The sequence below is a fragment of the Entelurus aequoreus genome, linkage group LG06, assembly GCF_033978785.1.
Source record: "Entelurus aequoreus isolate RoL-2023_Sb linkage group LG06, RoL_Eaeq_v1.1, whole genome shotgun sequence".
Classification (NCBI taxonomy): Eukaryota; Metazoa; Chordata; class Actinopteri; order Syngnathiformes; family Syngnathidae; genus Entelurus; species Entelurus aequoreus.
Genome location: NC_084736.1, coordinates 84,034,998 through 84,058,548, shown reverse-complemented (window position 1 = coordinate 84,058,548; position 23,551 = coordinate 84,034,998). Strand labels below are relative to the sequence as shown.

Below are 23,551 nucleotides of genomic sequence, written 5' to 3'. Positions count from 1 at the left end.
TTCTTTATTATATGGCAAACACACAAAATATGCAATATTTTCCCCAAAACGTATTTCAGAGAATACATTTTTATGTGAAGTAATTAGAGGTCAATCATTCCTAACACCATTGATTTGATGGATTTTTTTTTTAGCAATGACATTTTTATTTGAATCCCTCTAAAATGCTTGGGGATCCAAAAGGGACCCACTCATAAAAGTGTTAAAAATATGTTTTAAAACTTTTTTTTTTACTTTAAACACTTAAGTCTAGAGATCAACTTTAGACATATTTATCAAATACACATTTTTATTATGTCTTTATTTTTTATGTGTTTGTTTTATTCTCTTTTTGTCAAATAAAAGTTACTTTTTTATTATATGGCAAACACACAAAATATGCAATATTTTCCCCAAAATATATTTCAGAGTATACATTTTTATGTGAAGTAATTAGAGGTCAATCATTCCTAACACCATTGATTTGATGGATTATTTTTTTTAGCAATGACATTTTTTGTGTGTGTGATTTGTTTTTAAGTGTCATCGCTCAAAAAATAATAATTAATTAAAATCAATGGTGTTATGAGTTATTGACCTTTTTAAGGCTCCAATTATTATATAATCTCAAATATTCCACTTAAAAATTTTATTGGGTGAAAATATTGCATATTTTGTGTTTTTTCCATAAAAAAACTGGGTTTTCTTTGACAAAAAGAGCACACGGCTTAAATCTTTAAAAACGTTATATTGACAGATGGACCTAATGTTGATCTAGGGATTTAAAACTTGAAGAATAATAAAAATAATAACACTGAATAATGACACATTTTAAATATTTTTTTTACCAAAACCCTTTGGCGTCCCCGGGATCAAGCCTGAGTGGAGGCCTAAATGTATATTTTTTATACATGTATTGGTTTTTAAAATAAAACAATTTCAAAATGGCGCCCGCTTGCTTTGATTTTTCAGTGTGCGGCCCTCAGTGGAAAAAGTTTGGACACCCCTGCCTTTGGCCATTAAGAGACATTTAGAGGAGTTATATCACCTTCTGAGAAGGTTTACTTATGTTTTCTAATGTAAAATTAAAAGTAGGCTAATATGGCTAATATAGACACTTAAATCATGTGTTGTCTTCATTATAACACTTATATAAGACTTTTAAATTCATTTTGATAGTAGGCTAATACAACTTAAAGGCCTACTGAAAGCCACTACTAGCGACCATGCAGTCTGATAGTTTATATATCAATGATGAAATCTTAACATTGCAACACATGCCAATACGGCCGGGTTAACTTATAAAGTGACATTTTAAAATTCCCGCTAAACTTCCGGTTGAAAAACTCCTTTGGATATGATTTATGCGCGTGACGTCACAAAAGCAACGGAAGTGGTTGGACCCCATCGGACCCGATAGAAAAGCCTCTTGTTTTCATCGCAAAATTCCACAGTATTCTGGACATCTGTGTTGGTGAATCTTTTGCAATTTGTTTAATGAACAATGGAGGCTGCAAAGAAGAACGTTGTAGGTGGGATGGATCGGTGTCTTAGCGGCTAAGTACAATACTGTAATATCTGTGATATTTGCATTAGTGTACTGTGTCTTTAAGGGTTTGGGGGACGCGCATGCGCGAGTGAGTTGGCGGAGAACTTGAGTGTGTGTGAGCGTGAGTTGTGGCTAACAGCAGCTCGTGTATGTGTGTGCGTTACTTTTTGAACTACAACCAGTTACCGCTTGTTAATAAAGCCATTGAGCAATTTGTTTAATGGACAATGGAGACTGCAAATAAGAAAGTTGTAGGTGCGATCGGTGGAGCGGCGGACTACAGCAACACCAACACCAGGAGGTTGTGTTGTGTTTTGAGCAGGATAGCAGACGCACTACGGTGAGTACAGCTTTGACTTCCAAACATTTGATCGCTTGCCCGTACGTGCGTGTCGATATGTGCATGTGACGTACGTAACTTTGGGGAAATATATGTTTCTTGCCGACTCTGATGGCGGCCGGGGTGTCGTCAAAAGCGTACAACGCCCGCCGCCGCATCTAAGTTAGCTTCTGTTTTTTTAGCTTCGCCAAGCGGAATATTATTAATCATGTATTTACATGTTCATGGCTTAATAGTATTATTGATCTTCTGTCTATCCATCCAGTCAGGGTTTTTTTAAATTTAGTTTCTATCTGCATTTGAGACTGATGCTATCAAGTTGGCTACGTAGCTAGGTTAGCTTCTGTTTTTTTAGCTTCGCAAAGCTGAATTATTAATCGTGTATTTACATGTTCAGTCACTGTGAATGTCCATTTCGCGTTCTCGACTCTCATTTTCAAGAGGATATAGTATCCCAGGTGGTTTAAAATACAAATCTGTGATCTATAATAGAAAAAGGAGAGAGTGTGGAATCCAATGAGCCAGCTTGTACCTAAGTTACGGTCAGAGCGAAAAAAGATACGTCCATCTCTGCCTCTCAAGTCATTCACTGTAACGTTCCTCATCTACGAATCTTTCATCCTCGCTCAAATTAATGGGGTAATCATCACTTTCTCGGTCCGAATCTCTCTCGCTCCATTGTAAACAACGGGGAATTGTGAGGAATACTAGCTCCTGTGACGTCACGCTACTTCCGCTACAGGCAAGGCTTTTTTTTATCAGCGACCAAAAGTTGCGAACTTTATCGTCGATTTTCTCTACTAAATCCTTTCAGCAAAAATATGGCAATATCACGAAACGATCAAGTATGACACATAGAATGGATCTGCTATTCCCGTTTAAATAAAAAAAATTCATTTCAGTAGGCCTTTAAATCATGTGTTGTCTTCATTATAACACTTATATAAGACTTTTAAAGTCATTTTGATAGTAGGCTAATATAACTTGAATCAGGAGTCAGCAACCTTTTTGAAAGCAAGAGCTACTTCTTGGGTAGTGATTAATGTGAAGGGCTACCAGTTTGATACACACTTAAATAAATTGCCAGAAATAGCCAATTTGCTCAATTTACCTTTAACTCTATGTTATTATTAATAATTAATTATATTTACACTTAATTGAACAGTTTAAAAGAGGAGAAAACACGAAAAAAAAATGACAATTAAATTTTGAAACATAGTTTATCTTCAATTTCGACTCTTTAAAATTCAAAATTCAACCGAAAAAAAAGAAGAGAAAAACTAGCTAATTCGAATCTTTTTGAAAAAATTAAAAAAATAATTTATGGAACATCATTAGTAATTTTTCCTGATTAAGATTAATTTTAGAATTTTGATGACATGTTTTAAATAGGTTAAAATCCAATCTGCACTTTGTTAGAATATATAACAAATTGGACCAAGCTATATTTCTAACAAAGACAAATCATTATTTCTTCCAGAACAAAAAATGTTTAAAAAATTCAAAAGACTTTGAAATAGGATTTAAATTTGATTCTACAGATTTTCTAGATTTGCCAGAATAAATTTTTTGAATTTTAATCATAATAAGTTTGAAGAAATATTTCACAAATATTCTTCGTCCAAAAAACAGAAGCTAAAATGAAGAATTCAATTAAAATGTATTTATTATTCTTTACAATAAAAACAATAAATTTACTTGAACATTGATTTAAATTGTCAGGAAAGAAGAGGAAGGAATTTAAAAGGTAAAAAGGTATATGTGTTTAAAAATCCTAAAATCATTTTTAAGGTTGTATTTTTTTCTCTAAAATTGTCTTTCTGAAAGTTATAAGAAGCAAAGTAAAAAAATTAATGAATTTATTTAAACAAGTGAAGACCAAGTCTTTCAAATATTTTCTTGGATTTTCTAATTCTATTTGAGTTTTGTCTCTCTCAGAATTAAAAATGTCGGGCAAAGCGAGACCAGCTTGCTAGTAAATAAATACAATTTAAAAAATAGAGGCAGCTCACTGGTAAGTGCTGCTATTTGAGCTATTTTTAGAACAGGCCAGCGGGCTACTCATCTGGTCTTTACGGGCTACCTGGTGCCCGCGGGCACCGCGTTGGTGACCCCTGACTTAAATCATGTGTTGTCGTCATTATAACACTTATATAAGACTTTTAAAGTCATTTTGATAGTAGGCTAATATAGCTAATATAGACACTTACATCATGTGTTGCCTTCATTATAACACTTATATAAGACTTTTAAACTCATTTTGATAGTAGGCTAATATAACTTAAATCATGTGTTGTCTTCATTATAACACGCCGATGTTTTTTTTGTTTTTTTGGACCAAAACGTCTCTTTCGACATTTTGTGTTGCCGACCCCTGGCCTAAACAAAAAGATTTGAAGGGCGAATGCATGAAGTTACTGGAAGTATTTTCCAATTGGGAGTCCTACTTGATGCAACACACTGGACTGGGCAGCTCAATCCTCTTAGGCAGGAGAGACACACTAAGCACAGACTTGGTGATCCTGCTATCGTGTCCAACACTTATTGAGCGCTGCCAATGGAAACTTTGCTCAAACAAACGTGCCGAGAGCCTCTTTGACGCCATGCACTTGCTGTCTGTGCTGGCAACAGCAATAAATGCTGTCTTTGCTCTGCAGCCTCACTGCTGTGCAAAGAGCCGCTCATTCCGCCGGCCACAGCATGGCAACATTCTTTGCGTTGCCACTGGAGAAGCTTTTCTCTTCAGCTCTCAAACAGGATAACCTGTGGGGGGCAGGGGAGGGGAGGAGGGGGGGGTCTCCAAAAAGTCCTTCTCCGCTCCCTTCTAACGGGCGGCAGAGAATATATTCTCAAAGACCATCTCGATGACTTTCACTCTCCCCGACTTCTGCACGCCGTCTTGTGGTATCCAAGAAATAATTGTAATTGATGTGCATTGTTATCTGCCTCTTTTTTTTCCCCCCGCTGTGACAGAGCCATTCTTCAACTGCGGAGAAGCGGGGATGGGGGGAGGGGGGGGAGGGGGGGGGTCACTATGGAAACAAACCCCATGGCGATTTAGTGGCGTCCAAGCATGATGGCAGCAAGTGTCACAGGCCTGAGCCTGCAAGTGACACTATAGAGCTGACGGGATGACACAACAGTCACTTCATGTCACTTCTTTGACCAAAAAGTGGTGGTCAAAAGTGTACGTACACGTGTAAAGAACATATTTATATATATAAAGAACTTATTTGTCTGTGATGTAGTGATTGGAGCACATACTTGTTGCTCATTCATGAAGTTTGCTTCTTCTACAAATTTATTATGGCTCTACTGAACATGTGAGCAAATGTGCTGGCATCACATGGACAAAGATGACATGACATGGACAAATATGACATCACACGGACAAAGATGACATCACACGGACAAAGATGACATCACACGGACAAAGATGACATGACATGGACAAAGATGACATCACATGGACAAAGATGACATCACACGGACAAAGATGACATCACACGGACAAAGATGACATCACACGGACAAAGATGACATGACATGGACAAAGATGACATCACATGGACAAAGATGACATCACATGGACAAAGATGACATCACATGGACAAAGATGACATCACATGGACAAAGATGACATGACACGGACAAAGATGACATGACACGGACAAAGATGACATCACATGGACAAAGATGACATCACACGGACAAAGATGACATCACACGGACAAAGATGACATCACACGGACAAAGATGACATCACACGGACAAAGATGACATCACACGGACAAAGATGACATCACACGGACAAAGATGACATCACACGGACAAAGATGGCATCACACGGACAAAGATGACATCACACGGACAAAGATGACATCACATGGACAAAGATGACATCACATGGACAAAGATGACATCACACGGACAAAGATGACATCAGACGGACAAAGATGACATCACATGGACAAAGATGACATCACATGGACAAAGATGACATCACACGGACAAAGATGACATCACATGGACAAAGATGGCATCACACGGACAAAGATGACATCACACGGACACAGATGACATCACACGGACAAAGATGACATCACATGGACAAAGATGACATCACACGGACAAAGATGACATCACACGGATAAAGATGACATCACACGGACAAAGATGACATCACACGGACAAAGATGACATCACACGGACAAAGATGACATCACACGGACAAAGATGACATCACACGGACAAAGATGACATCACACGGACAAAGATGACATCACACGGACAAAGATGACATCACACGGACAAAGATGACATCACACGGACAAAGATGACATGACACGGACAAAGATGACATCACACGGACAAAGATGACATCACACGGACAAAGATGACATCACATGGACAAAGATCAGACTTTCTGGAGGAAAGTTCTGTGGTCAGATGAAACAAAAATGGAGCTGTTTGGCCACAACACCCAGCGATATGTTCGGAGGAGAAAAGGTGAGGCCTTTAATCCCAGGAACACCATGCCTACCGTCAAGCATGGTGGTGGTAGTATTATGCTCTGGGCCTGTTTTGCTGCCAATGGAACTGCTGCTTTAAATGAAAAAAGGAGGATTAGCTCCAAATTCTTCAATCAATCAATCAATGTTTACTTATATAGCCCTAAATCACAAGTGTCTCAAAGGGCTGCACAAGCCACAACCACATCCTCCGCTCAGATCCCACATCAGGGCAAGGAAGAACTCAACCCAATGGGACAATGAGAAACCTTGGAGGGGACTGCAGATGTGGGGACCCCCCACTGGGCGACAGGTGTAATGGACGTCAAATGGATCTAGCATAATAGTGTGAGAGTCCAGTCCATAGTGGATCTAACATAATATTGTGAGAGTCCAGTCCATAGTGGATCTAGCATAATATTGTGAGAGTCCAGTCCATAGTGGATCTAACATAATAGTGTGAGAGTCCAGTCCATAGTGGATCTAACATAATAGTGTGAGAGTCCAGTCCATAGTGGATCTAACATAATAGTGTGAGAGTCCAGTCCATAGTGGATCTAACATAATAGTGTGAGAGTCCAGTCCATAGTGGATCTAACATAATAGTGTGAGAGTCCAGTCCATAGTGGATCTAACATAATAGTGTGAGAGTCCAGTCCATAGTGGATCTAGCATAATATTGTGAGAGTCCAGTCCATAGTGGATCTAACATAATAGTGTGAGAGTCCAGTCCATTGTGGATCTAACATAATAGTGAGAGAGTCCAGTCCATAGTGGATCTAACATAATAGTGTGAGAGTCCAGTCCATAGTGGATCTAACATAATAGTGTGAGAGTCCAGTCCATAGTGGATCTAACATAATAGTGTGAGAGTCCAGTCCATAGTGGATCTAGCATAATATTGTGAGAGTCCAGTCCATAGTGGATCTAACATAATAGTGAGAGTCCAGTCCATAGTGGATCTAACATAATAGTGTGAGAGTCCAGTCCATAGTGGATCTAACATAATAGTGTGAGAGTCCAGTCCATAGTGGATCTAACATAATAGTGTGAGAGTCCAGTCCATAGTGGATCTAACATAATAGTGTGAGAGTCCAGTCCATAGTGGATCTAACATAATAGTGAGAGTCCAGTCCATAGTGGATCTAACATAATAGTGTGAGAGTCCAGTCCATAGTGGATCTAACATAATAATGAGAGTCCAGTCCATAGTGGATCTAACATAATAGTGTGAGAGTGCAGTCCATAGTGGATCTAGCATAATATTGTGAGAGTCCAGTCCATAGTGGATCTAGCATAATATTGTGAGAGTCCAGTCCATAGTGGATCTAACATAATAGTGTGAGAGTCCAGTCCATAGTGGATCTAACATAATAGTGTGAGAGTCCAGTCCATAGTGGATCTAACATAATAGTGTGAGAGTCCAGTCCATAGTGGATCTAACATAATAGTGTGAGAGTCCAGTCCATAGTGGATCTAACATAATAGTGTGAGAGTCCAGTCCATAGTGGATCTAACATAATAGTGAGAGAGTCCAGTCCATAGTGGATCTAGCATAATATTGTGAGAGTCCAGTCCATAGTGGATCTAACATAATAGTGTGAGAGTCCAGTCCATTGTGGATCTAACATAATAGTGAGAGAGTCCAGTCCATAGTGGATCTAACATAATAGTGTGAGAGTCCAGTCCATAGTGGATCTAACATAATAGTGTGAGAGTCCAGTCCATAGTGGATCTAACATAATAGTGTGAGAGTCCAGTCCATAGTGGATCTAGCATAATATTGTGAGAGTCCAGTCCATAGTGGATCTAACATAATAGTGAGAGTCCAGTCCATAGTGGATCTAACATAATAGTGTGAGAGTCCAGTCCATAGTGGATCTAACATAATAGTGTGAGAGTCCAGTCCATAGTGGATCTAACATAATAGTGTGAGAGTCCAGTCCATAGTGGATCTAACATAATAGTGTGAGAGTCCAGTCCATAGTGGATCTAACATAATAGTGAGAGTCCAGTCCATAGTGGATCTAACATAATAGTGTGAGAGTCCAGTCCATAGTGGATCTAACATAATAATGAGAGTCCAGTCCATAGTGGATCTAACATAATAGTGAGAGTCCAGTCCATAGTGGATCTAACATAATAGTGTGAGAGTCCAGTCCATAGTGGATCTAGCATAATATTGTGAGAGTCCAGTCCATAGTGGATCTAACATAATAGTATGAGAGTCCAGTCCATAGTGGATCTAGCATAATATTGTGAGAGTCCAGTCCATAGTGGATCTAACATAATAGTGTGAGAGTCCAGTCCATAGTGGATCTAACATAATAGTGTGAGAGTCCAGTCCATAGTGGATCTAGCATAATATTGTGACAGTCCAGTCCATAGTGGATCTAACATAGTAGTGTGAGAGTCCAGTCCATAGTGGATCTAACATAATAGTGTGAGAGTCCAGTCCATAGTGGATCTAACATAATAGTGTGAGAGTCCAGTCCATAGTGGATCTAACATAATAGTGTGAGAGTCCAGTCCATAGTGGATCTAGCATAATATTGTGAGAGTCCAGTCCATAGTGGATCTAACATAATAGTGTGAGAGTCCAGTCCATTGTGGATCTAACATAATAGTGAGAGAGTCCAGTCCATAGTGGATCTAACATAATAGTGTGAGAGTCCAGTCCATAGTGGATCTAGCATAATATTGTGAGAGTCCAGTCCATAGTGGATCTAACATAATAGTGAGAGTCCAGTCCATAGTGGATCTAACATAATAGTGTGAGAGTCCAGTCCATAGTGGATCTAACATAATAGTGTGAGAGTCCAGTCCATAGTGGATCTAACATAATAGTGTGAGAGTCCAGTCCATAGTGGATCTAACATAATAGTGAGAGTCCAGTCCATAGTGGATCTAACATAATAGTGTGAGAGTCCAGTCCATAGTGGATCTAGCATAATAGTGTGAGAGTCCAGTCCATAGTGGATCTAACATAATAATGAGAGTCCAGTCCATAGTGGATCTAACATAATAGTGAGAGTCCAGTCCATAGTGGATCTAACATAATAGTGTGAGAGTCCAGTCCATAGTGGATCTAGCATAATATTGTGAGAGTCCTGTCCATAGTGGATCTAACATAATAGTGTGAGAGTCCAGTCCATAGTGGATCTAGCATAATATTGTGAGAGTCCTGTCCATAGTGGATCTAACATAATAGTGTGAGAGTCCAGTCCATAGTGGATCTAACATAATAGTGAGAGTCCAGTCCATAGTGGATCTAACATAATAGTGTGAGAGTCCAGTCCATAGTGGATCTAACATAATAATGAGAGTCCAGTCCATAGTGGATCTAACATAATAGTGAGAGTCCAGTCCATAGTGGATCTAACATAATAGTGTGAGAGTCCAGTCCATAGTGGATCTAACATAATAATGAGAGTCCAGTCCATAGTGGATCTAACATAATAGTGAGAGTCCAGTCCATAGTGGATCTAACATAATAGTGTGAGAGTCCAGTCCATAGTGGATCTAACATAATAGTGAGAGTCCAGTCCATAGTGGATCTAACATAATAGTGAGAGTCCAGTCCTTCAGGACAAGCTAAAATCATCAGCCCGGAGGTTGGGTCTTGGGTGCAGTTGGGTGTTCCAACAGGACAATGACCCCCAAACACACCCCAAAAGTGGTAAAGGAATGGCTAAATCAGGTTTTAGAAGGGCCTGACTTAAAGGTGTGGACAATGCTGAAGAAACAAGTCCAACACATTTAGCTGAACTGCAGCAATTTAGTGGTCAAGTGGTCCAGCAGAAGCTTGTGGATGGCTACCAAAAGCACCTTATTGCAGGTCAACTTGCCAAGGAAGCAAATATGAACATTGCTGTATGTATACTTTTGACCCTCACATTTCCAGTAGACTCATAATAAATTCATAAAAGAAGCAAACTTCATGAATGAGCAACAAGTATGTGCTCCAATCACTACATCACAAACAAATAAGAGTTGTAAACTCCAGAGAGCCATGACATGATGTTCTTTACACGTGTACGTACACTTTTAACCACCACTGTACTTACGACAAGTAATGTAAGTCTGTAAGCGACGTGGAATACTTCCATGCTCTTCCAGCAGTTAACTTCAGGATTATTTGGGTGTACCTCACTTTTCATACAACCTACTTTTCGTATATAAGATGAGTTTTTGGACAAAACTACTCGGTCGACGGCGTGGGTGAGTCTCTCTTTATTGAGTGCCGCCGCAAAATAAGTCACCGTCGGGCCATAGAAGGTTGCATTTGTGTGCACTTTGATAAAGAAGTAGAGAAACAACGTTGAATTGAAGAAGAGACAAAAAACTGGTAGGCAAAGTGCAAAAGTGGCGCTGCCATCTCCTCCCTCGCCGCTCACTACCAACAATAGTCCTCAATAAAGGGCAAAGTGACGGGAAATTTAAACATTTCTTTCATCATTTAAATGTATTTGACATTGTTTTCTGCATCTAAAAGTATAATTCTCTACACCAGGGGTCACCAACCTTTTTGAAAGCAAGAGCTACTTCTTGGGTAGTGATTAATGCGAAGGGCTACCAGTTTGATACACACTTCAATAAATTGCCAGAAATAGCCAATTTGCTCAATTTACCTTTAACTCTATGTTATTATTTAATAATTAATGATATTTACACTTAATTTAACGGTTTAAAAGAGGAGAAAACATGAAAAAAATGACAATTAAATTTTGAAACATAGTTTATCTTCAATTTCGACTCCTTAAAATTCAAAATTCAACCGAAAAAAAGGAGAGAGAAACTAGCTAATTCGAATCTTTTTGAAAAAATTAAAAAAATAATTTATGGAACATCATTAGTAATTTTTCCTGATTAAGATTCATTTTAGGATTTTGATGACATGTTTTAAATAGGTTAAAATCCAATCTACACTTTGTTAGAATATATAACAAATTGGACCAAGCTATATTTCTAACAAAGACAAATCATTATTTCTTCTAGATTTTCCAAGAACAAAAATTTTAAAAAAATTCAAAAGACTTTGAAATAAGATTTAAATTTGATTCTACAGATTTTCTAGATTTGCCAGAATAATTTTTTTGAATTTTAATCATAATAAGTTTGAAAAAATATTTCACAAATATTCTTCTTCGAAAAAACAGAAGCTAAAATGAAGGATTAAATTAAAATTTATTGATTATTCTTTACAATAAAAACAATAAATTTACTTGAACATTGATTTAAATTGTCAGGAAAGAAGAGGAAGGAATTTAAAAGGTAAAAAGGTATATGTGTTTAAAAATCCTAAAGTCATTTTTAAGGTTGTATTTTTTCTCTAAAATTGTCTTTCTGAAAGTTATAAGAAGCAAAGTAAAAAAAATTAATGAATTTATTTAAACAAGTGAAGACCAAGTCTTTTAAATATTTTCTTGGATTTTCAAATTCTATTTGAGTTTTGTCTCTCTTAGAATTAAAAATGTCGGGCAAAGCGAGACCAGCTTGCTAGTAAATAAATACAATTTAAAAAATAGAGGCAGCTCACTGGTAAGTGCTGCTATTTGAGCTATTTTTAGAACAGGCCAGCGGGCTACTCATCTGGTCCTTACGGGCTACCTGGTGCCCGCGGGCACCGCGTTGGTGACCCCTGCTCTATAGAATGGGTGGTGCATAAGGGGTGTAACGGTACGTGTATTTGTATTGAACCGTTTCGGTACGGGGGTTCCGGTTCGGTCCGGAGGTGTACCGAACGAGTTTCCACGCGGACATATTAAGTAGCGTAACGCACGTAGTGTAAACAATGCACACCGAGGCACAACACACGGCATGCTAGCAGCTAACGGGCTAGGATAGACTGACCATACGTCCTCTTTTCACCGGACATGTCCTCTTTTGCGGAGTTTCTTAAACGCCTCAAATGTCCGGCATTTTGAGTTAGGGCTGCGTGTATTTTCAATGTACGTTCAGGGTTAAGAAGGGGTTGAAAACAAAACACACAGCAGCATTGGTGAGGGAGGGGCAGAGACAGAGAGAGAGAGTTATGATAAACGCGCATGCGTCGCCAGGCTCTGCTTTTTATCCATAGATTTAATATTTTATTATCTATAGCAGGGGTGTCAAAAGTGTGCCCCGGAGGCCATTTGCGGCCCACAGCTAATGTTTTAAAGGCCCACGGCACATTCTAAAAATACTATTCAAATCAACAAAAACATAACAAAAGTGAAATAAAAAAGGTTAAATGTCATTTAGAAAAAGTTGCAATAAATAAAACAAAGCTGGGGTTTTTTTTCTTTCAAACTGCCATTGCTCAAAACATAATATTGAATCAAAATCAATGTTATTATGAAATATTGACCTATGCAAGGTTCCCATTACTTCACATCAAATATTACACTAAGAAAGATATTTTTGGTGGAAGATTTTGCACATTTGGTAAATAAATAACCCAAAAATGTGTATTTTGTTGTTTTCTTACTGTACCGAAAATGAACCGAACCGTGACCTCTAAACCGAGGTACGTACCCAACCCAAATTGTTGTGTACCGTTACACCCCTACTGATGACAGTGATATGTTTAAGAGTCATTTCCTTCAACGCACTTTTGTCTTTTCCCTGACTTTATTACCATTATGAACCACTTCTTTCGGGACTCTATTAAATTAAATATTTATTACTAGGACTCAACATGACGTTAGTTTATTTGCACAAGCAGGTCGTCATAGTTATATTCAGGCATAGCAACCACTAAAGAATAAAAAAACTAATGCGATCTATTTTCATTTCTTTACGTTTAGTTCTGCTAGCAAACACTGCTAATATAACTGGATGGCATCACAGAAAGTTTCTCGAACAAATCAAATGTTCAAACAAACATTTTACAAAGTGATCACTGCAGACACGAGCGGTCCGATTGTATTCCACAAGATGTTGACGGTGATATTTTTAAGAGTCATTTCCTTCTACGCACTTTTGTCTTTTCCCTGACTTTATTACCATTTTGAACCACTTCTTTCAGGACTCTATGGAAGCTATTTCCTATCTCTCTGTTTGAACGACTGCAACACCCAAGCTCGGAACAGCAATACAGCATTTTCTGCTCAAACTCTACACTCACTTGTTTTATCCCTGTAAGACCCCTTGTTGTAAAATTACAACATAACCTTTAACCATCCTAAAAAACTATCCGTTATATTTTTTTTACCACATTTACATAGTCATTGGGTTCTATTGTTCAGTCTCACAAGGCTATTGGAACTCACACAACCTCTCAAGGTTTCCTTCGAACAACATCTATTCGTTTCATTGGACTGGATTCATCAGATTCCAGTAAGTAAAATGTCTTTTAGATATTTTTTGGTTGTTATTACAATGTCTAGAGCAGGGGTCACCAACGTGGTGCCCGCGGGCACCAGGTAGCCCGTAAGGACCAGATGAGTAGCCCGCTGGCCTGTTCTAAAAATAGCTCAAATAGCAGCACTTACCAGTGAGCTGTCTCTATTTTTTACATTTTATTTATTTACTAGCAAGCTGGTCTCGCTTTGCTCGACATTTTTAATTCTAAGAGAGACAAAACTCAAATAGAATTTGAAAATCCAAGAAAATATTTTAAAGTCTTGGTCTTCACTTGTTTAAATAATTTCATTAATTTTTTTACTTTAATTCTTATAACTTTCAGAAAGACAATTTTAGAGAAAAAACACATATACCTTTTAAATTCCTTCCTCTTCTTTCCTGACAATTTAAATCAATGCTCAAGTAAATTTATTTTTTTTATTGTAAAGAATAATAAATACATTTTAATTTAATTCTTCATTTTAGCTTCTGTTTTTTCGACAAAGAATATTTGTGAAATATTTCTTCAAACTTATTATGATTCAAATTAAAAAAAAATATTCTGGCAAATCTAGAAAATCTGAAGAATCAAATTTAAATCTTATTTCAAAGTCTTTTGAATTTCTTTTGAAATTTTTGTTCTGGAAAATCTAGAAGAAATAATGATTTGTCTCTGTTATAAATATAGCTTGGTCCAATTTGTTATATATTCTAACAAAGTGTAGATTGGATTTTAACCTATTTAAAACATGTCATCAAAATTCTAAAATTAATCTTAATCAGGAAAAATTACTAATGATGTTCCATAAATTCTTTTTGGAATTTTTTCAAAAAGATTCAAATTAACTAGTTTTTCTCTTCTTTTTTTCGGTTGAATTTTGAATTTTAAAGAGCCGAAATTGAAGATAAACTATGTTTCAAAATTTAATTGTCATTTTTTTCGTGTTTTCTCCTCTTTTAAACCGTTCAATTAAGTGTAAATATCATTAATTATTAATAATAACATAGAGTTAAAGGTAAATTGAGCAAATTGGCTATTTCTGGCAATTTATTGAAGTGTGTATCAAACTGGTAGCCCTTCGCATTAATCACTACCCAAGAAGTAGCTCTTGCTTTCAAAAAGGTTGCTGACCCCTGTTCTAGAGCATGTACATATGTAGTTATTGTGGAATATATGTATCAAATTTCATTTAGAGCTTGTTATATAATTGTTGCAATTATACAACACTGGGTGAATGTGGTAGTCAAAATGCTGGTTTGTTGCAGTGGGCTCAAACAGGTTGTATTCCCTCCACTACATCACTATCTGAAGTATTTTCTCTATACGTGGATAGCAGAGGTGGGACCAAGTCATTGCTTTGCAAGTCACAAGTAAGTCTCAAGTCTTTGCCCTCAAGTCTCGAGTCAAGTCCCGAGTCAAGACAGGCAAGTCCCGAGTCAAGTCCAAAGTCGAGACTGGAAAGTCTCAAGTCGAGTCCCAAGTCCTGCATTTTGAGTTTCGAGTCCTTTCAAGTCCTTTTAACCACAGACTAATATTTTTACACAGATTGTGTATGCTTTTAAAACGCTGTATTTATTTATTAAAACAAGTGCATTTGAAATTGCAAGAAAAAAAATAGTGCTGACATTGCAATTCATAATAGCACTATTAACAGTAATTTTAATAGTTTAAACAATTTTAAACATTTAACTCATTCCTTTACAGAATAAACACATTTGCAAAAACAAACATTAACATACTATTGGTTGTATTTTATGAAAATAATATTACCACAGAGTTGAGAAGGAGCAAAGATCTTCAATATTTGTATGTGAAAATCACAAATAAATCTTCTGTTGGAGGATGACGCCCCTACATGGGTTTGCTTTACAAACTTTCAGCCCCACCTAAAACAAAATTCACCAGCCGCCACTGATTATGATGCATTCTCATTTTAGGCAAAATATAAGACAATACTTTCTTAACAGTATAATTGTAACCAGGAATAAGTCTTTAAGTAACAATATTCAAATACTAACATTGTTGGGTAAAACAGCATTTGGTTTTGTTCTGAATGTAGTGAAACAAATTGGTGGTTTTAGCTGGTATAATGACTTTCAGGTGTTTATATATGTTTAAGTATTTGGCAGACGCTTTTATCCAAAGCGACATACATAAAAACTACATACATATCAATCACTGTAAACATGATCATTTAAGGGAAGAATGTAATACAAAATATCAATACAAAGTATCAAGACAGAATAAACTCTCTGCTGCTGCAGCAACAGAGATACAGTCTATAGGTCCCTAAGATATATAGATATCTAATGTATTCATACATTGTTTATGTAGGATATACGCATGTATATATAACCTAATCATATTGTTTCTTCAATTTAAAAATAGTTTACCGTTTTTTTCCCCCTTCTCTGGGATTATATTCCCAGTTTTGATCTCGGAGGTCTGGTCACTTATAGCGTATAAGAATATTATATTACTGTTAAGCAAACTATGAATAATAAAACTTGCCAAAACATGTGTCCGTTATCATAGCTACACGTATGACAAAAAACCGCGTGAAAATCAGTGGTATTCAGTGAGGTAAAATGAATTAAATGCGCTGACAGTTCATTGCTCCTGACAAATGAATTGCACTGAGTGGAGCGGATCACCACTCCAAGATGGCGGCCCCGCGTCTCGTCTGCGCCAGTAGGCAGTAGCGCTCGATGCTGCGTACCCTTAAAACATGTCTATGGTTATAACGTTAGCAGTGAGTTTACAGCCTCACTGATTTAACTACACAGCAAATAAAAGTCATGTTACTTAGCCAATAAACGTTAGCTTGCATTCAAAACTTACCCTTCTTTGTGCAACTTCAAATGTCGAACGAAGTTGGAAGTTGGAAGTTGTTGCGTCTCCGTCTGTAATATTCGAACTGCGTGATTTGCATACGCAATTCGTTTTTTGTTGACCAAGTCGTAGTTTTTATACCCGAACGAAACCAACTTTGGCGTAAGTGTTTCTCTCTGCCGCATTGTTTGACAACTCTTGTTCGGTGGTTGTCCTGCAATTTGATTGGATGAATGCTGTGTGATGAAAACAACGTATAACTAATTTGATTGGCTGTTGTACTGACAGCACACCAGCTGACAGGCAGCACACACGCTGATAGACAGACAGACACGTACAAAATGAAAGATACGGAGCGCTCCCAAATAACTTTTTAAGCTTTGGGTTTTGGGGAAAGTAGCAAGTCATGTCAAGTCAAAAGGCTCAAGTCCAAGTGAAGTCACAAGTCATTGATGTTAAAGTCTAAGTCGAGTTGCAAGTCTCTTTACATTTTGTCAAGTCGAGTCTAAAGTCATCAAATTCATGACTCGAGTCTGACTCGAGTCCAAGTCATGTGACTCGAGTCCACACCTCTGGTGGATAGTATACATTCTACCCTTGTGTTGTGTTCAAATGCCTCCTACAGCAACATCTAAAAGGTTTAGGTTTTTCTATATTTGGGTCTTACAGGGTTAATACGTTTAAGCTGCTTGACCATCGTGTGAATTAGGCCGCCAAGAAGAAAAACGGCTGTGACGTCATTCGCATTGATAGTATGTTTATGATTATATGTAATTTAAAAAGAACAACATTATTCAAATGTTGCTAAGAGGAAGACGCGGTGTCATTTCAAACTTCTTTTTGATCAAATAAAAGAAAAACTTGTTTTGAAATATCTCTGACATTTGTATTCATTGGGTACCGTATTTTTCGGAGTATAAGTCGCACCGGCCGAAAATGCATAATAAAGAAGGAAAAAAACATATATAAGTCGCACTGGAGTATAAGTGGCATTTTTTGGGGGAAATGTATTTGATAAAAGCCAACACCAAGAACTCGTTCGGTACACAACCGAACCGGAACCCCCGTACCGAAACGGTTCAATACAAACACACGTACCGTTACACCCCTACTAATAATATATGTTTCTCAAACTGTCAATTACCGTATTTTTCGGAGTATAAGTCGCACCGGCCGAAAATGCATAATAAAGAAGGAAAAAAACATATATAAGTCGCACTGGAGTATAAGTGGCATTTTTTGGGGAAATGTATTTGATAAAAGCCAACACCAAGAACTCGTTCGGTACACAACCGAACCGGAACCCCCGTACACAACCGAACCGGAACCCCCGTACCGAAACGGTTCAAAACAAATACACGTACCGTTACACCCCTACTAATAATATATGTTTCTCAAACTGTCCATTACCGTATTTTTCGGAGTATAAGTCGCACCGGCCGAAAATGCATAATAAAGAAGGAAAAAAACATATATAAGTCGCACTGGAGTATAAGTCGCATTTTTTGGGGAAATGTATTTGATAAAAGCCAACACCAAGAACTCGTTCGGTACACAACCGAACCGGAACCCCCGTACACAACCGAACCGGAACCCCCGTACCGAAACGGTTCAATACAAACACACGTACCGTCACACCCCTACTAATAATATATGTTTCTCAAACTGTCTATTACCGTATTTTTCGGAGTATAAGTCGCTCCGGAGTATAAGTCGCACCGGCCGAAAATGCATAATAAAGAAGGAAAAAAACATATATAAGTCGCACTGGAGTATAAGTGGCATTTTTTGGGGAAATGTATTTGATAAAAGCCAACAGCAAGAATAGACATTTGAAGGGCAATTTAAAATGTGTAAAGAATAGTGAACAACAGGCTGAATAAGTGTACGTTATATGAGGCATAAATAACCAACTGGTATGTTAACGTAACATATTATGGTAAGAGTCATTCAAATAACTATAACATATAGAACATGCTATACGTTTACCAAACAATCTGTCACTCCTGATCGCTAAATCCCATGAAATCTTATACGTCTAGTCTCTTACGTCAATGACATCAATAATATTATTTGATATTTTACGCTAATGTGTTCATCATTTCACACATAAGTCGCTCCTGAGTATAAGTCGCACCCCCGGCCAAACTATGAAAAAAACTGCGACTTATAGACCGAAAAATACGGTACTTTAAAAAGTAGTAAAAAAATTACAAACCCTGTTTCCATAGGAGTTGGGAAATGGTGTTAGATGTAAATATAAACGGAATACAATGATTTGCAAATCATTTCCAACCCATATTCAGTTGAAAAAGCTACAAAGACAACATATTTCATGTTCAAACTGATAAAAAAAAAAAAATTTGTGCAAATAATCATTAACTTTAGAATTTGATGGCAGCAACACGTGACAAAGAAGTTGGGAAAGGTGGCAATAAATACTGATAAAGTTGAGGAATGCTCATCATATGCTGCCATCTAAGCGCCGTCTTTTTCATGGACGCCCCTGCTTATTTCAGCAAGACAATGCCAAGCCACATTCAGCACGTGTTACAACAGCGTGGCTTCGTAAAAAAAAAAAGAGTGCGGGTACTTTCCTGGCCCGCCTGCAGTCCAGACCTGTCTCCCATTGAAAATGTGTGGCGCATTATGAAGCCTAAAATAGCACAACGGAGACTGTTGAACAACTTAAGCTGTACATCAAGCAAGAATGGGAAAGAATTCCACTTCAAAAATGTGTCTCCTCACTTCCCAAACCTTTACTGAGTGTTGTTCAAAGGAAAGGCCATGTAACACAGTGGTGAACATGCCCTTTCCCAACTACTTTGGCACGTGTTGCAGCCATGAAATTCTAAGTTGATTATTATTTGCAAAAAAAAAAAATAAAGTTGATTGATTGATTGATTGAGACTTTTATTAGTAGGTTGCACAGTGAAGTACATATTCCGTACAATTGACCACTAAATGGTAACACCCCAATAAGTTTTTCAACTTGTTTAAGTCGTTTATGAGTTTGAACATGAAATATGTTGTCTTTGTAGCATATTCAACTGAATATGGCTTGAAAAGGATTTGCAAATCATTGTATTCCGTTTATATTTACATCTAACACAATTTCCCAACTCATATGGAAACGGGGTTTGTAGAGAAAATCGGAGATACGTTTTTTTAATGAAAAAATCTGAGATTTTATTTTCAGGCCATATCGCAGAGCAGGGGTCAGCAACCTTTTTGAAAGCAAGAGCTACTTCTTGGGTAGTGATTAATGCGAAGGGCTACCAGTTTGATACACACTTCAATAAATTGCCAGAAATAGCCAATTTGCTCAATTTACCTTTAACTCTATGTTATTATTAATAATTAATGATATTTACACTTAATTGAACGGTTTAAAAGAGGAGAAAACACGAAAAAAATGACAATTAAATTTTGAAACATAGTTTATCTTCAATTTCGACTCTTTAAAATTCAAAATTCAACCGAAAAAAAGAAGAGAAAAACTAGCTAATTCGAATCTTTTTGAAAAAATTAAAAAAAGAATTTATGGAACATCATTAGTAATTTTTCCTGATTAAGATTCATTTTAGAATTTTGATGACATGTTTTAAATAGGTTAAAATCCAATCTACACTTTGTTAGAATATATAACAAATTGGACCAAGCTATATTTCTAACAAAGACAAATCATTATTTCTTCTAGATTTTCCAGAAGAAAATTTTTAAAAGAAATTCAAAAGACTTTGAAATAAGATTTAAATTTGATTCTACAGATTTTCTAGATTTGCCAGAATAATTTTTTTGAATTTTAATCATAATAAGTTTGAAGAAATATTTCACAAATATTCTTCGTCGACAAAACAGAAGCTAAAATGAAGAATTAAATTAAAAAATGTATTTATTATTCTTTACAATAAATTTAAAAAAAAATTACTTGAACATTGACTTAAATTGTCAGGAATGAAGAGGAAGGAATTTAAAAGGTAAAAAGGTATATGTGTTTAAAAATCCTACAATCATTTTTAAGGTTGTATTTTTTCTCTAAAATTGTCTTTCTGAAAGTTATAAGAAGCAAAGTAAAATAATTAATGAATTTATTTAAACAAGTGAAGACCAAGTTTTTAAAATATTTTCTTGGATTTTCAAATTCTATTTGAGTTTTGTCTCTCTTAGAATTAAAAATGTCGGAAAAGCGAGACCAGCTTGCTAGTAAATAAATACAATTTAAAAAATAGAGGCAGCTCACTGGTAAGTGCTGCTATTTGAGCTATTTTTAGAACAGGCCAGCGGGCTACTCATCTGGTCCTTACGGGCTACCTGGTGCCCGCGGGCACCGCGTTGGTGACCCCTGTCGCAGAGGCTTAGGAAATTTACCCCAAAGCACATTCAATACCTTTTATCTCGATATATGTTGACTGAAATCATCATAGGTCCCCTTTAAGTTTTTTTTTAATAACTTTTGATTTCTATTTACTGTTTTAATTGGTTTTACCCTTTAAAATCGTTTTTAATCATATTTATTTTTACATTGGTTTTATATTTATTTATTTTTTGTTTTTATTCAGTCATTGGTGGAGCTAAGGATAAATATTTGAATATTGTTTTTAATATTGTTGTGCAGCACTTTGGAAACATTTTTGTTGTTGAAACGTGCTACATAAATAAAGTGGATTGGATTGGATTAAGTTTCGGGTGCAACTTTACTTTCTTTCTGCACCACCTTACTTTTAAGAGGGTGCATCGCTCAGTGCACAAAAGCGGGGCAAAAAGAAAGCAGCGCGCTCTCCTTATTCCAACACCGTGCCCAACCCGCCGCCATTACCACTCCCATCGCCGAGGGGAGACGGGGGGGGGGGGGGGGGGGGGGGTCATCGGTCCCTATGACGACTGGCGGGGGCCACATTGTTCCCTGGACTGGCCCGCATTCATCACTGACGCACATTAAAACAACCCGAGTTGGGCTTTGGTCAAGGCGGAGGAACCTGGCGAGCGACTATCTCATTTAAAGTTCTCACAAGGACTTTATTCTGTTGCGTCTTTAATGCTTTCAGGTTGCCTTCGCCCGAGTTTTTATTTTCGAGAAGAAAGAGCAGGCAAAGAAAAACTCAGAAAAACTTCCCTCTTCCTCCACAAAGAGTGACGTCACAGTTGTTTTTTATGCAAATCGAGGGTCTCTCCGTCACTTTAGCGTGCAAAATACCCCAAATGTGAGTATTAACCATTCCAGGACAATATGAGAAAATCCACCAATTAAGGGAAAAAAACAGAGAACTCACTGTTTTGGAGTCCAACTCATGCCGGGTTTGGGCCAAAACTTTATCCACGCCTGCCTGGTCCACAAAGGTGACAAATCCGAAGCCTCTGCAGACATCGGGGAAGAGGGGAGACGGGGACAGTATTAATTGCAGCGAAAACTATGTTGACATGTAATGATATTTTACGAGCAGTGAGGAATCACGGGAGGACAGATAAACTTTCAGGCTCACCTCGAGCGCTTAGTAACCGGATCTCGCATCACCATACACTCCTTCACCTCGCCGTACTTGCAGAAGTAATCTTTCAGACCCTCTGGGAGGCAAAGCAGGGCGCACGTTAGATAATAAGGCACAGAAATATGCCACTAAAGTCACTTTTTCCATCAACTTTAATCAATCATTATGAGTCAGTCCTAAAAAAAAAAAAGACACTTTTTTTTCTATGGAGTTGTGAATGGGAGCATTCATTGTAAAAGAGGCTATACCTTGCGTGGTTTGCCAGCTGAGTCCACCTATGAACATTTTGCTGTGAAAAGAAGGAGAATATTCATATTTGCAGCGAGTTGAACGTGTGTGTGTGTGTGTGTGTGTGTGTGTGTGTGTGTGTGTGTGTGTGTGTGTGTGTGTGTGTGTGTGTGTGTGTGTGTGTGTGTGTGTGTGTGTGTGTGTGTGTGTGTGCAGCACAAACAAACAAAGTTGTTGATGAAACAGGAGGTGCACGATCAGTGACATGAAGGCTCCCAGTGTGGAGGAGGTGGAGAATGCCGGGCTTGTTCCTCAAAACTGGGAGAGGAAAAAAAAAAAAAAGTTGTGTTTTTTTGTACTTACCAGGGGTCGTGAGGGGAGTCCGTAGTGGACAGGCTGCTCTGGCTCCCTTCCGTATCCATTCCGTGTCCCGGCCCTATGGGTGGGTGAGTGTGTGTGTGTGTGTGTGTGTGTGCTAGTCGGTGAACAGGCGGACAGTGAGTGAGAGGTTTGGCCCAGGGTGTCACAGAGGGGAGCTGGGCCAGACTCCACCTCTTCCTCCTCCTCCTCCTCACTGCTGTCTCTCCTCCATCCCACCACCAAGGGACGCAGCACCACCATCAGTCCGAGCGCCACTTCTGGGGCAAACCTTTAAAATAAAATAAAATTGAATAAAATAAGAGCATATATGATCTTCTACTCTTCTATGATGATTTACTTTCATCTAGATGAGAGTTTCAAACATACGACAACGTTAGAGTTGGATCTATTCATGCACGGCTAACGTGTTTGATTGACATAACAAGTGCTGTGATCGGGATGCTAATGAGAAAAAGGATAAGTGTGTTTGCAGTTGATTTCCTGCTACAAATATTAGCCTCACCTACAATTCATGTCTGCAGTTGTTTTTATGATGTGAAGTATATTGTGTCTCATTATTTAGCCGTATATGTCCTGTTGTTTAGCAATGTTTGCTAGCAATACCAAGATTCAGTATATGCTGTTGAGCCTACTAGACATAATAATAATAATAATAATAATAATAATAATAGATTGTATTTGTAAAAAGCACCTTACATTTAGTAAACAACCTCAAAGTGTTACAGTGTATTAAAAAAAATAAAATAAAAAATAAATAAATAAATAAAAAATAAATAAATGAATAGATAATAAAAAATAAATAAAAATAAAAACTAGAACAGCCTAATGCAGGCCTGGGCAATTATTTGGGGGCCACATTTAGAGAAAAAAAATGTGTCTGGAGGCCAGTATATATATTTTTAGGAACACTAATAC

At 37.4% G+C, this 23,551-nt stretch overlaps 1 protein-coding gene across 2 annotated transcripts in view; it reads right to left on the bottom strand.

The window, feature by feature from the left end:
• Window positions 1–22,850, bottom strand: part of msi1b (musashi RNA binding protein 1b) — a 77,494-nt gene extending 54,644 nt beyond the window's left edge. The window contains exons 1-4 of one of the 2 annotated variants that reach the window (XM_062051682.1): window positions 22,619–22,850; window positions 22,276–22,316; window positions 22,022–22,103; window positions 21,812–21,896 (exon numbers count right to left, since the gene is read on the bottom strand). In XM_062051682.1, the coding sequence (XP_061907666.1) occupies window positions 21,812–21,896; window positions 22,022–22,103; window positions 22,276–22,316; window positions 22,619–22,677 (267 nt within the window). In that variant the 5' untranslated portion in view covers window positions 22,678–22,850. The remainder of the gene's footprint in view (window positions 1–21,811; window positions 21,897–22,021; window positions 22,104–22,275; window positions 22,317–22,618) is intronic. The other variant, XM_062051681.1, reaches the window with a different exon arrangement.
• Window positions 22,851–23,551: the final 701 nt, after the last annotated feature.